Source organism: Hypanus sabinus, chromosome 2 (assembly GCF_030144855.1).
Source record: "Hypanus sabinus isolate sHypSab1 chromosome 2, sHypSab1.hap1, whole genome shotgun sequence".
NCBI classification, from domain to species: domain Eukaryota; kingdom Metazoa; phylum Chordata; class Chondrichthyes; order Myliobatiformes; family Dasyatidae; genus Hypanus; species Hypanus sabinus.
Window position 1 is genome coordinate 30,921,986 of NC_082707.1, and position 14,651 is coordinate 30,936,636.

Consider the following 14,651-nt stretch of genomic DNA (forward strand, 5'->3'; position numbering starts at 1 on the left):
CAATCAAGATGGTCACTCACTCTTAGACTGTAAGCCTCCTTCAGTGCAGGCAGCAGCACAATGTGTAGCTCCTTCATTACCTCTGCCAACGTGCAACTTGCTGACAGTGTAGACCTGCAGTACTCTAAGTTCTTAATGTATAGCAGGATTTTGCGACCATCAAAATTATGTTTAAATATGATGGTAGTACCTTTTGTTGACCCAGTATAGGCCAACGTGACTGAACATAACCGCCATCTTACCAGAAACCATATTGTGTTTAGGACTTAAGTCCATGAAAGGCAGTCCATCCACAGACACAATGCCACAACGTCAGCTCTGCGCGGAGTTGAGTAAATGTTGTGGAACTGCCTGTCCCTCGCCTCCAGCTCCAACACCCTGATCTCTTCAATCTGGCCTGGCACTTATTGTCCAAACATTGGTTTCTGTCACTTCGATTCGCTCTGGGGCCTGCACCCTGCCTTGTTGATATGGCCTGTATCCATCATTTCCAATTCAGCCTGGCGCTTAAACTATCATCCAAACATTGGGTTCTGTCGCTTCGATACATTCTGGAGCCTGGAATCTGCCGCCTCTGTTTGGCCATACCCAACCTTTCCAATTCAGCCTGGCGCTTAAATCAATCGAACCTCGGGTCCTTCCTCGCTTAGGGCGCCAGGCCTGCTACCTCATCTCTGTGCCTTGTCTCATCTCGGTTCTGCCAAATCCAAAGTGACGTTACAGACTATTGCTTGCAGCGATCGTTTAACAGAAAAGGTGTGATTAACAGAGTATTTAATTGTTTCCTTTGTTTCACTAGCCACCAGCTAGTCGTTGCTGAGGTTCACCAGCACCATCTTAAAGCAGAAGAGGTCAATTGTGGAGTCAAGAGTCCATCTTATCTTACTGAGGAGTAGTTCAGGAGCAGCATAGAAGCTATCCTTAAGCCTGGTGGCACATGCATTCAGATTATTGTATCTTCTGCCTGATTGGAGGGGCAGAAGGGAAAATGTCTGGGGTGGGTGGGGTTTTTGATTACGCTGGTCTCTTTAGCAAGGCAATGAGAAGTGTAGGCAGAGTCCTTGTAGGAGAGACTGGTTTCTGTGAAGTGATATGCTGAGTTGTGTCCACAACTCCCTCTGAGTTCCCTCAAGTATTTTTATTGTGGATTTTATGTTAATGTAGATCTTAGCAAATCGTCTTTACAAATACAGCTAGCAGAATGTGGGAAGTGGTGAATTATGATGAAAAATATTGGTGGATTTGAAGTCACATAAAGATCGTTTAAGTTATGGAAACAGATGAGTTGGCACTTTCATGGTTACCATTAGCAATCCAACATTAGTTGTAGATTTACTTAATTCAGTGCATTTAAAATCCTGGTGTCATGGTAAAATCAGAATGCATGTGTCTAGATCCATAATCCGGGTGACTGAATAGCTTCCCCACCATTTACAAACAAATAACAAACTGGAACTTCTCAGCAGGTCAGGCAGCATCCATGAGTTAACATTTCAGGTCAAAGACTTTCATCAGAATTGGGGAAGTTTTTAACTTGCCTATGATCTGGGATGTACACCCATCCCAGGAGAAATAACAGGCAGCTTTCTTGGTTCTTATTGTTCTATCATGTTTAAACTATAAAATAGCACCACATATTGCCTGGTGTTCCCAGGTTTAAAAATTAACTACTTTAGTATTAAATTATACACAGCTCTAAGGATCAGTGCCTGATATTTTAGTTGCACACAGCTAAGTCCCCAATAAGAACTCTACCCCCTGTCCAGGGGCCTTATCGGACATCCAACAAAGTAAAATGTTCTTCCTCGCACCAGAAGTGCATTAATAATATGATTGCTGGGTATAACAAATAACAAACTGGAACTTCTCTGCAGGTCAGGCAGCATCAGAGAAGACAGTGGGTCCAGTTCAAACTCCGTCTTCAGAATCTTTTCCTTTTCACCCAAAATACCACTCCAGTATGCCTTGAAGTTTGGGACTTCCAAAAACAGTGTGTGAAAGTTCCAGTATTCACTTTACGTTTAGAAGACATTGGAGAAACCTCCATTTTTATTTTTCGAGACACGATCTGGAATCAGATGAACTCTATGCAGAATTTTGAGTTGCAATGCTTTAGTTCTATTACAAACTGAAATTTTCTTTGCATTACCACAGATGTTTTCCCATGTTTCAGCTGTAATTTCTACTCCCAGTTCTTCCTCCCAGACCCTTCCCAGCTGCTCAGCCTCTCCACAAGAACATTCCCTTAGGATGCTATAAAAAGTACTGATGGAGACTTCACCCTTAGAACAAAACACCCTCTTTTCTATGTCAGAACTATAGAAATCAGTTAACAATGATGTTTTTTTCTGTATATAATCTCTTATCTGAAAGAAACAAAAAAGATCCTTGTTGGGTATGTTAAATTTCTGTACTATTTGACTAAAAGACATCATCATTCCTTCATCAAACAAGTCTCCTAGATGGAAAATACCCTTAGAAATCCAAAGTTTAAATCCAGGATCCAATATGCCAGGCTGAAAATCTGGACTGCCAGTTATTGGAGCGAAGGGTGATATTTTCACTGCGCTGCCCTCAATTTGTTGTACTGCCCTCCAAGCCCTGATTGTGTTAATTATTATTGGATTGTGACAATATTCCTTAACTAATTTCATTCTTATTCAGGAAAAACATTAAAAAGAGGGCATTTTGTTTGTGAAACTTCAGTGTCTAGCCAAATTGAGGAGGGGTCCCTGCAAACCCAGTCAACCACACTGATAAAAAGGAACTTAATTGATATTTTTTGATGTCTGGAAAATCCAGACCCCCTAGACTACTGGGAAGCTGTAACTTAAGACATTTTAATACAGGGTATTTTTTGTTCAAAGTGAAAGAACCAAACCAGCCATTTATTTTTTTTAAGAGTCTGTTAGGTGAAAATGACTGGAATCATCTGTATTGGGTAGAGCAGACGAGGAAGAATGTTCATTTTGAGCAAGGATATTTGGCCAAGCCAAGAAATGGGAAGAGTGCTCCATCACTCAAGATCCTATTTCATTTTGTCAAATAACTGTGTAAAGTTAGCTCTGAATAATCGATCAAACGTAGATGTGATAAATATGCCTAAGTAAACAAAACCTGTCTGTGACCATTTAAAGGGGAAAACACCCTGAGTGTCAGGTACCTGCTGCAGATTCCCCAGAGGCATAGCCTCTGATTTAGTAAAGTTGATTTTATAACCCGAAAATGCACTAAATGAATTGATGCATTGTATAAAGTGGTGCACTGACATAGCAGGGTTAGAACATCATGCACAAACATTGTAATTTTATGTGACTTTAGTCCTATGTCTGCAGCAAATATTTTGGGGTCTCACCGAATAGCCTCAGCCAATGGCTCGATCACTAGTGTGAAAAGTAGTGGTGATAAAGGGCAGCCCTGCCGACTACCCCTCAGAGCACTAAAATACTAAATACTAACCCTATGAACTCTTTATAGAATAGTGAATAGGTGTGACTTGGCGGGGAATCTGTACACCGTGGTTAATAGAATGTGCAGTGCAGGCAGGCAGTAACGTGCAAGGACATGATGAGGTAGGTTGTAAGGTCAATAGTTTCACAACAGTGTTATAGAGGCTGTCTTGGGCCTGGGTGTACCTCCATTCAAGCTTTTATATCTAACTTCAGTTCCAAAATGAACTGAAGAACATGGTACAAGCCCCTCCCTCACTGTCCCTCCAGCCCTCTTCTCCCTATCCCTCTGTTGACTCCAATTGGTTGCTTCTACACTTACCAGCTCTGGCCCTTTGTTCCTACCCCTTGATGCCTGGCCACATACACCAGGGATCGTTTTTGGACAGGTGTCCAGAATTTTTTATGTGTAGTCAGTCTTTGTCCTCTCGATGCCGAAGACAAGGTTCCTCCTGGCTGCTCTGACAGCTGTTGTCTCTTCAGACTTGAAGGGAGCGCGCACCTGTGTTCAGGCAGGCTGTGAGATGACTGCCTTTGAGGTAATTTACCACCAGGACCCCCGTTTTCAATAACAGCATGCACACCAGTTCCCACCTACTATCATTTCTGGGAGCCATGCTCCTACCCATCTGTACCTCCACCTCCCAAACCCCCCACTCTGAAACACTGCAACTACCCTTAGTTTCCTTACTCTTGCTCCAAATCTGACTGAATGAACACGAACACACACACACACACACACACACTTACTTGCATGGAGCTCCCACTGAAGGTGAACAAGAAAAGAAAGTTCTTGGGACCAGATCGGAATTTCACCCAGTCAGAAGCATATGGTCACCTGGTGGCAATATTTAAAAGCATAGACGTTTGTAGATGAGCAGCATTCAAATCTAATGGAATTATTCTACAATGAGATGGATATATATACACATACACACACACACACACACACCCCGGGGTGGTTGATAAATTCGTGGCCTAAGGTAGAAGGAATCAATTTTATAAAACCTAGCACATTTATTTTTCCTACATGTACACACTGAGTCCAGCGGTCGTAGAGCATACGAATCCCTTCTTTGTAGAAGTCAGCATCTTGGAGCTCCAGAAGTGGGTCACAGCGTGGTGTAATCATTAAGTTCGTGGCCTAAGGTAAAAGGAGATGAGTTATCAACATCAAACTTTCTGCATAATCACTCAAAGAGTTGAACTGCATGTGCACGTAACGAGAGCTGTATAACTCATCTCCTTCTACCTAGGCCACAAACTTATCAATCACCCCTGGTGTGGACCACTTCTACAAAGAAGGGATCCGTATGCTCCATGACCACTCGACTAAGTGTGTACATGTAGGAGGGGACTATGGTGAAAAATAAATGTGCTAGGTTTTCTAAAATTGACTCCTTTTACCTTAGGCCACAAACCTATCAATCACCCCTCGTAAAATGGGTCAAATAGCCTACAAATTTGTAAACAGCGTCAAATCACTTCAACATCTAGTGATTTGAAAGAACATTTTGCCATCAATTCTGCTCTGTTAAAGTATCTCCCAAGGAAAAGAATAGAAGTTTATACCAAGAGGTCAAAATGACCTTTCCTGTCCCTCTAGTTAAAGGTTCAGTAACTTATTTACCTCAAACTGCATACATCAAAATTTCATCCTAGTTAAGGCAAGTTGCTGATTATTCACATTTTTATAATCAAAGGTTTAGACTGTTGTAGCAAGAGGGTGAAAAACACTTTCTATCTTGTTTGAACTACACCTGTTTAGCACCATGTCGCCCTGTTTTCGCACTACGGGTGGCTGGGAGGGAGCAGATAGCAAAGAATGGCTGTATCCTACACTGATATTGTGTGTCTTTGGATTTTTCATCATGATGAGGCCAACAGATTCATTTGTAGTGGCTTGTCTGGTTGGACCTGATAAAAACATTCCTGCACAGCAGGTAAGTGTTGAATAGGGCTTCTAATCTACAAAGTTATATATTGTATTATATTACTACCTTAATATAAGCACTCGACAGGTAACTATGAAAATATAGACTGGAGCTAGTGGGATTGTAACGGTGGCCATTCAATTACTATCAATTACGTTTCAAGGTACATTTATTATCAGAGTATGTTTAAGTTATACAATCTTGAGATTTGTCTGCTTGCAGGCAGCCACTAATAAAAACCCCACATTAAAAAAAAAGCCCAACACCCGATGCGGAGAGAAAGAGGGAACAACACAAATCATGGAAACGGTAACAGTTAGCAACAGCATTCTGAACCATATGGAGTCCGTCGACCCGAATCCCGAAGCAGCCAGAGTAGGCCCATAGCATCGGTCTCAGTTCATCAGTTGGCGGGGGCAATTCGCCGCGAAGCTCGCAGTCACGAAGCCCCTCAGCCTCAGCGCCGAGGAGAGCAGAGGACAGCATCGCGGAGCAGAACCGGCTCGGCCCTCACCTCCGGACCCGACGCTCTCTCTGCCTTTCCAGTCTGTCTGGCTGGGCGTCCCCCGACCCCGCCATCGATACGCTCCGGACCGCCCGCACTCAACCATTCCAAATCGGCGCGGCAGTTAGATGGACCAAACCTCTCTCCCGGTTCAGGTGGACGGGCTCTGAAACAACTCCGCTCGCTCCCACTTCTGGAGCATCGCCTGACCTCGCCCCTCGGATCCGCCTCGCCTCTTACCACCATCATATCAAAGTGTTGTTAACAGAGGAGGAGAGTGAAGGACAGCAGGCGAGAAGGGTATCGGTGATTAGTCAAAACAAAGCTCAAAGTTAAATTCCACAACATCCTGCGTTTTGAACACGGAAAGAGATTCGGTAAATACTGGAAATCTAGAGAAACACACGCACAATGCTGGAGGAACTCAGCGGGTCAGGCGGCATCTATGGAGAGAAGTGAACAGTTAATATTTCGGGCCAAGACCCTTAGTCAGAACTGTTAATTCCTCTTCACAGACGCTGCCTGACCTACTAAGTTCCTCCAGTATTTTAAATGTGTTAGGAATCACTGTTTATTGAATCACAAAAATACTTCTCACTGTTGTATTTCACATATCCTTAGTACAGGTGATATTAATTCGTCGTGCCTTTTGGTGTGTTGATTACTTTTAAATGATGAGGCAATTGCTTCTGATGTACTGACCCTTCAGAATGTAAGAGGTATATCCCATATTCAATGACCACAAGGCCTTAGGAGATACCTTCTGATCGAAGTCTGCAGAGTGTGAAATATACCCCTTCCAATATTTATAATATTGAATAATCCTTTCCTGAGATCGGAGAACATACTTTTTAAGTGGATTTGCTTAAGCATTTACTCAGTACTGATCTTCACGGAAAGAATTGCTTTATGTCTTGCAGACATACATTTTGCTACATGTCACATATCTCACAGGGCAATAAGAAGGACGTGTCCCCATCCACTTAGTTTTATGCTTCAACCAATTAGAAACCCCAGCTGGATTAAGAACACAGCTCCACCTTTCCAATCTCCTCATGCTTTGAGTTGGTCTACCTTTTATGCCATGCACAGACTTGGATGAGTTGAACTGTGTTAGCTTACGGCCGACAGCACAAGATGTACATTGCTCCAACGAATTCCACATCTCACCTTTCATTTCCACACACTCACCATATTCAAATTAAAGTTTAATTATCATTCAAACACACATGAATACAGCTGAACATAACAGTGTTTTCAATCCTTCCAATCTTATCTCACGGCCAGATGAGCTTCAGAATCAACCTTCTACATCACAAATGATTGCTTATTATTTTCTCTTCATTAGCTCATTTTTTTAAATCAACTCTGTTACATTGCCTGGATATTTCTAATAAGCTTTGTGTCAGACAGTCTAATTTCAATTGAGTTCCTCCAATTTTTTGAGTGTTGCTCAGATTCCAACATCTGCAGCCTCCAATTTGCTAGTCCAATGTGAATTCTCTTCATGGAACGCCTCCCTTGATGAACCTCCCCTGAGTCCAGATGAAGGTTCTCGACCTGGCACACCAGTTGCCCATTTCCCCCCATAAATGCTGCCTGACCTGTTCAGTTCTTCCAGCTTTTTGCATACACACCTCACCCTATCAGATTCCTTCTTCTTCTTCCCTCTAGATTTTTCACCGATCACCTCCCAGTTTCCCACTTCATCCACACTCCCCCACATAACCTTCACCTATCACCCGCCAGCTTGTCCTCCTTCCCCTCCCCACACTTTCTTAATCTGGCTTCTTCCCCTTTCCTTTCCAGTCCCGATGAAAGATTTCAGCACAAAACATTGACTGTTTATTCCCCTCAATCGATGCTGCCTCACCTGTGGGTTTTTCTAGCATTATATAGAAAGGAACACTGGATTCATATGTTATTCAAAATAATAACTGTTCGTGCATACTTTGAGATTGTATTTAGTCTTATTTCTGGGACTGTTAGATTCATCTTTCATCCTATTCTTCTCCTATTTAATTTCAGGTTATGAATGAAATACTGCCTGTATGGACATACTCTTGCTTGGTAATGTTAATTCCCATCTTCCTGCTTACAGATTATTTAAAACATAAACCTGTTGTAGTTCTTCATGGTTTTTCATTCATTATTCAGGGCATAATATTGATTTTTGGCCAAGGGGTTTTAATGATGAAATTTATGTTCTTTGTCTATGGGATGGCAGCTGCCACCAAAGTTGCTTGTAACTCATATATCTACAGTGTTGTTAGTTCCGAACACTACCAGAAAGTAACTGGCTACAGTCAAAGTGCAAATTTGTTTGGACACGCTTTTGGTTCAACTCTGGGACAAGTTTTAATCTCTGTTGGGAATGCCTCGTACTTGTGCCTAAATGTGATTTCTCTGGCTTCAGTGTCAGTGGCCTTCCTTATCTCCATTCTGTTGCCAATGCCCAAGGGAAGCATGATTTTCCACAGGGAAGAGGTGACTGAGAACAGCCAAGTCCCATCAGAAACTGAAGATCATAGACCAAAGTGTGGAATGGTTAGCTCAGAAGACAATCCGGATACAACCACCACCCGGTCACCAGTAATGTTGGATGGAGAGGTGCCTAATCGGATAGGTGGCGGATTGGTGAAGATGACAGATCATAACAACACTTCATATGTATTCCGCCAGCTCTGGCTTGATTTCAAAGAATGCTACTCGTCTCCACGACTGCTCAGCTGGTGCACCTGCTGGGCGTTGTCCTCAGCTGGCTTTCAACAAGTTATGAGTTATGTGCAGGTACTCTGGGATCACATCGAGCCAACACGGAATGTTACAGTGTACAACGGAGGTGCTGAAACCGTCTCCAACCTCGTGGGTGAGTAAAGAAACTTTGTTCAGCAAAGGAGAAAACTGTCAAAGCACCATCTTCCCTGCTGAGGCAATCATAAATATGTGGGAGGGGTAAAGGGAGGTTTTAGGTGGAAGGAAACAGTTGAAGAGGGCAATGTGCTGTAAAAAGCATCAACAATGCGAATGGGAGGTCAGTTTTGGGATTTCTGTGGTAAAACTAAATTCTAAATTCACAAAGAGGCTGGTAGCCATTTATCAGCTTCCAACAAACCACAGGCAGGCTTGAGGACACTGTGATATGAGGTGAATTAAATGCTTATAACAAATGGGAAAAGAATAACAGGTAGACACTGGAAGATCAGAATCAGGATATCAAGTGCAGCAGATGGAAGTCTGTACAAGTTGCAATACATTAAGCAGAGTAATGATCAAAATAGTTCATTGGGCACAGGAGCTGGGATGTCATGTTACAGCTGTATGAGATTTTGATAAAGGCCACATTATTAATGGAGTTACTATTGGGTTATTAATGTCACTTGTACCAAGATATAGTGACAAAAATTATTACATACTGTTATGTTTTATAACTCCAGAACTAATCCAAAGAAATACACAGGGAGATCAGGATGAACAAGCACGCTTGTATTTACTTTAGCAAGATGCACACATATGATGTGATGGCATGACGACATATGCCATTCACTTACTTTTACATATAACCTGCAATGAATTAGATAAACAACTAGGAATGCTTAATCAAACAGCATATTTACAATATTACTGAAGCATTAAATACACAACGCATATTGTTCATGAAAATCAGATCATTGCTCAGTGCATTAAGATAGAATAAGGTAAAACAATATCAATATAGAATCACAGCAACAGCAAATGTGTAGCGCAGGTGAACAATAAGGTGCACGATTATAATGAGGTAGATTATGAGATCAAGGGTCCATTTTGTTGTGCAAGAGATCTGTCGAAGAGTCACAACATTTGGAGTGCTGTGTATATTTCTGGTCACCTTGCATTAAATCAGAGAGCGAGAAAACAGATTTATGAAGATGTTACCAGTGCTGATGAGTCAGCGGCAAAAGCTGGACAGCTGTGCCTTTCTCCTCCTGGAACGTAGGAGTCTGAAGTAAAGAGGTTTATAGAATCAAGAGGACATAGATAAGGTGAACAGCCAAAGTCCCTTCCCCAGGATTAGGGGAGATTAAACTAGAGGGCGTAGTTTTAAGGTGAAAGAAGAAAAATTTAGAAGGGACCTGAGGGGCAACTTATTCCACCCAGAAGTGGTGGGTGTATGGACTGAGCTAAAGATTAAAACTCTAAAGATTATCTTTATTTCTCACATGTACAGAGAAACATGGAGTGAAATGTGTTGTTTGTGTCAAATCAAACCAGCGAGGGTGCGCTGGGGGCTGCATGATTCCGCCGCCAACATAGCATGCCCACAACTCACTGACACTAATTGTACGTCTGGAATGTGGGAGGAAACCAGAGCACTTGGAGGAAAGTCATACAGCCATGGGAGAACGTACAAACTCCTTACAGCCAACAGTGGGAATTGAACCCTGATCTTACAGCTGATGGTGTATCGGAGCTACACTAACTCCTACCCATACCATGTTGCCAGGGGAAGTAGCTCAGTTAGACAACTTGACTAGCACAGGCAAGTGGGGCTGCAAGACTCGTTTCATGCTGTATTGCTCAACGACGTGGCTCCCGTTTTGTTATGGGGTGGTAGTGCTGCTGTTGCACAGTTACAGCAAACTACTTTGACCCTGACTCCGTGAGGAGTTTCCTTCTGGTGCTCTGGTTTCCTCCCAGCTCTCAAAGAAGTGCTGGTATAATTGATCACTGTAAATTTTGTCAGATGTTCTGAAACCCAGAAAACAATACACTCGGCTTCAAGTAAGTTATCACCTCTGACGAACTGTCCCTTCACTTCAGTCTGCTGTCACTTGCCAGACAATACGAGGTCAGTATGAACAGGTTTTCCTGGCAGGGTCAACAGTCAGGGTAGGTGAAGGGAGAATTAGGTGGGGGATGGTGGGGTGAGGGGTTGAGAAAATGATTTACAGAGAATTGACTGGGGGAACTGATGGGATTTCTCTGTACACCTGAACAGATTCAATGGGCCAACTGTTCTCCAACTAGTTTAAACATTAACACAGTCACTGAAAAACAAATCATAGGTTAATCGGCAAGAATGCAATGTCGCTGGTTTACTGAATGATACTCAATCTCCATTTAGAAAACTCGTGATCTTGGTTTGTAGATGCTTCTGACGTAGTGTAACTTAGTTTGGTAAGCCAGCAGTTTCAAATAAAGGTTTTATCTTTTTTATTTTATTGGAATTACAGTAAGTGCAGTTGCTAATGGCAGGTTGAAGTTCATTCTCCCACTCTCCACTCCACCACCGCCCCCCAACTCTCCCATTGCTTTCCTTGTCTGCCTCTTCCGCCATGTTTAATAGTTCACGCTGGCGTCATGTCTGCTGCTGAGGTGAAGTCTGACTTGCTTGAAGCAGAGAGCGTTGCTTTACAACTCCTAAGATTTCAGAACATCCGACTTGAACTGAAACCACGTTCATAGGAAATAAATTGCGGTTTGACAGGGCCGGATGGTCCTGTAAATTTCTCTTCCACTCTGGCTCATAATGACTCTCCTTGCTCTGTTTCTCAGGCGCCACTTGCTCTTTTGCCATCGGGCACATGAAGCTGGATTGGGAAGTCTGGGGTGAACTGGCGCTCGGCACCTTGTCGGTGGTGAACAGTGGAGTTTTATACGTCATGGCTTTAACAAACGGAATCTGGGTTTCTTACACTTGTTACACCATACTCAAGAGCTCGTACATGGTTCTGATCACCATAGCAATGCAAGTGGTTTTACCTGTGCTAAGCTGTTTATAATGGAAGGACAGAACTAAACAAAATGGTTAAAACGGTGACATGAAGGACAGCAGATGTTGGAATTTGAAGCAAAGCACAAAGTGCTGGTTGGGGAGCATCTACAGAGGGAAATGGACAGTCAGTGTTATGGGTTGAGACTCTTCTTCAGAGATGTATACGTCCAAGTGACCCGAAACATCAGTTATCGATTTCCCTCCATAGATGCCGCCTGATCTAAGATGCTTAAAATGGCTGTGGGAGAAGTCTCACTTAAAGACTTGAACTACTGAAATGTGAGCCTGCTCGCGAGCAAAATGAACATTAGATGTTGAGATGACGTAGCAAAGTGAATGGCTGGTTAATGACGAGTTTTGTGGAACAGAGGGGCTTGGGAATACAAGGACGCAATTTGCACAATTTGCGCAAGTGGACAGGGCAATGAAGAAGGCATTTAGCATGCTCGTCTTCATTGTATTGCGGTTACATTCTGTAAGTCATTGCAGAGATCACTCTGTGTGCAGTTCTGGTCTCCCTGTTACAGGGAAGACATTGCCAAGCTGGAGAGAGTGAAGAAGAGATTTTTGAAGATGGTGCCTGGACTGGAGGTCTGAGTTACAGGGGGAGTTTGGCTTGTTGGAGTTTTGTTCCCTGGAGAGTAAGAGAATGAGAGGGGACCTCAAAGAAGTTTATAAAATCACGAGGAGTATGGATGAGGTGGGTGGTCTCAGTCATTTCCTCTGGGTTGAGGAGTCCAAAAGGAGAGGGCACAGATACGAGATAGGAGGGGAAAGTTAATATCTTTACACAGAGGCTAGTGAGTACTGCCAGATGAAGTGGTCAAGGCAAGTACAATTGCAACATCAGTTTGGAGGCTTATGGGCCGAACAAAGACAACTGGGACTACCAGGGTGGATGTTGTGGTTGGCATGGACAAGTTGGGCTGAAGGGCCTGTTGATATGCTGTATTACTTGATGATTCAATGTTTTGATGCAGAAAAAAACACTGAAGTTTTAAATTTTTACCTTGTCAATTAGTTTATTTGAAATCCCTCTGTGTGAATCTCACTTAACAAATTGAATTCAATTCTGTTGAATTTATCCATTAGCTATCTATCAAATGTCAGATAATGACGTTTGAGATTTTTTTAAATCGTAAGATGTGGGTATCCCTGACAAAGCCACCATTTTTTTTCTGCCCAGCATTCAATGCTTTCTGTGGTGGGCAAGGTACTTCCGAATTGAACACTTCCTGTTGCTATCTCCTGAAAATTTGTAACCCTCCAACAAGAGGGGCACTTTGATTGATGCGAAGTTCGGGGAAAACAATCTATTTGCAGTTTTTAAAGCTGCTTTTAGGGATACACACATATGAAATCTCACTTGTAAATCTCTCGAAATAAGGTAGAATTAGATTTATGACAAACCTAGAAATGGATTACATAAGATGATAAGATACAAGAGCAGAATTAGGCCATTTGGCCTATCAAGTCTGCTGTGCAATTTCATCATGGCTGATCCATTTTCCATCTCAGTCCCAATATTCCTGCCTTCTCCCTGTAACACTTCATCCTGACTAATCAAGAAACTATCAAACTCTGCCTTAAGTATTACCAACATACACTCTTCACACCCATCTGTGGCAACAAGCACCACTGATTCACCGCTCTCTCTGCCTAAAGAATTCCTCCTCATCTGCATTCTAAAAAGATGCCCCTCTATTCTGAGGCTTTGTCCTCTTTGACTCCTCCCACCATAGGAAATATCCTCTCCATATTCACTCTATCGAGGCTTTTCAACATTTGATAGGTTTCAGTGAGGTCACTACACATTCTTCTGAGCTCCAGTGACTAGGTGAGAGTAAGCGTTTGGCACAGACTAGAAGAGATGGCCTGTTTCGTTGCTGTAATTGTTATATGTTATGGTTATATGAGTACAGGCCATCAAATGCTTCTTCATATGATAAGCCTTTCAATCCCAGAATCATTTTCATGAACCTCCTTTGAATCCTGTCCAACGTCAGCACACCCTTTCTAAGACAAGGGGCCCAAAACTGCTCACAATACTGCAAGTGAGGCCTCACCAGGGCTTTATAAAGTCTCAACATTATGTTCCTTTAATTGAAATGTTCATTTGGGCTTGCCCTCTCTGTGCAAACATGTGGATTGAGGGCTAGTGACCCCTCTGGGTTTAAAGTTCAAAGTTCAAAGCAAATTATCGCAGAACATAAATGTCACCATATACCACCCTGAGATGAATTTTTTTTTTAACAAGCAAGCAATCTCAGGCTCAGTGACTATAGTGTTAACTTTAGTGTTTGAATAATTATCATGGGATGGCTTTGTTAATATTCCTAAAAAGCATGAGAGTTTAAAGTACAATAAAATCATCTCTGAATCCAGGTTTCAGATTGCAGTTAACCTCAAGGGACACTATGCACTCGTATTTGGAATAAACACCATGGTGACCCTCACACTTCAAACCCTCCTGACTGTTATTGTTGTTGATTCAAGAGGCCTTGGTTTGGACATTATTACCCAGGTAAATTCAACATATAAGTAACATAGGTATATGTTCTACACGTTCACATACTTATTAAAAACTATTGTATTTAATAGCTATGTTAACTAATTTGGGTGGTGGGGTGGAGATACATCTCTACAAAAAGAGGTGTAAGGCGCTCCTTCCCTCTGGTGCCCTTGGGAAAAGCATAGCACCTGTTTAGTCCCCCGATCAGGGTCACGTGAAAGCAGGGAGGCAGATGGTGGATGGTCGTATGAGCAGCCGGTGCATATCACAAGTCCTGGTTATGCGACCACTGATGCCGGGCAGACAACGTGTTAACTAATAACACATAACTCCATTATTTCCCGATGGCCAGCCATTTTAATTCCTATTCCCATTCCCATTCCGACATGTTTGTCCATGGCCTCCTCTTGTGGCATGATGAGGCCACACTCAGGATGGAGGAGCAACACCTCACATTCCATCTGTGTAGCCTCGAACTTGATGACATGAATATCGA

At 42.6% G+C, this 14,651-nt stretch overlaps 1 protein-coding gene across 5 annotated transcripts in view; it reads left to right on the forward strand.

Annotated features, from left to right (window-relative positions):
* Nucleotides 1-4,707: 4,707 nt before the first annotated feature.
* LOC132407685 (thiamine transporter 2-like) overlaps nucleotides 4,708-14,651 on the forward strand; it is a 105,543-nt gene continuing 95,599 nt past the window's right edge. For 2 of the 5 annotated variants that reach the window (XM_059994551.1, XM_059994560.1), the window contains exons 1-4: nucleotides 4,709-5,392; nucleotides 7,917-8,757; nucleotides 11,424-11,616; nucleotides 14,029-14,167. In XM_059994551.1, coding sequence (XP_059850534.1) covers nucleotides 5,222-5,392; nucleotides 7,917-8,757; nucleotides 11,424-11,616; nucleotides 14,029-14,167 — 1,344 coding nt within the window. In that variant the 5' untranslated portion in view covers nucleotides 4,709-5,221. Of the gene's footprint in view, nucleotides 5,393-7,916; nucleotides 8,758-11,423; nucleotides 11,617-14,028; nucleotides 14,168-14,651 lie in introns of all 5 variants that reach the window. The other 3 variants (XM_059994536.1, XM_059994570.1, XM_059994543.1) reach the window with 3 other exon arrangements.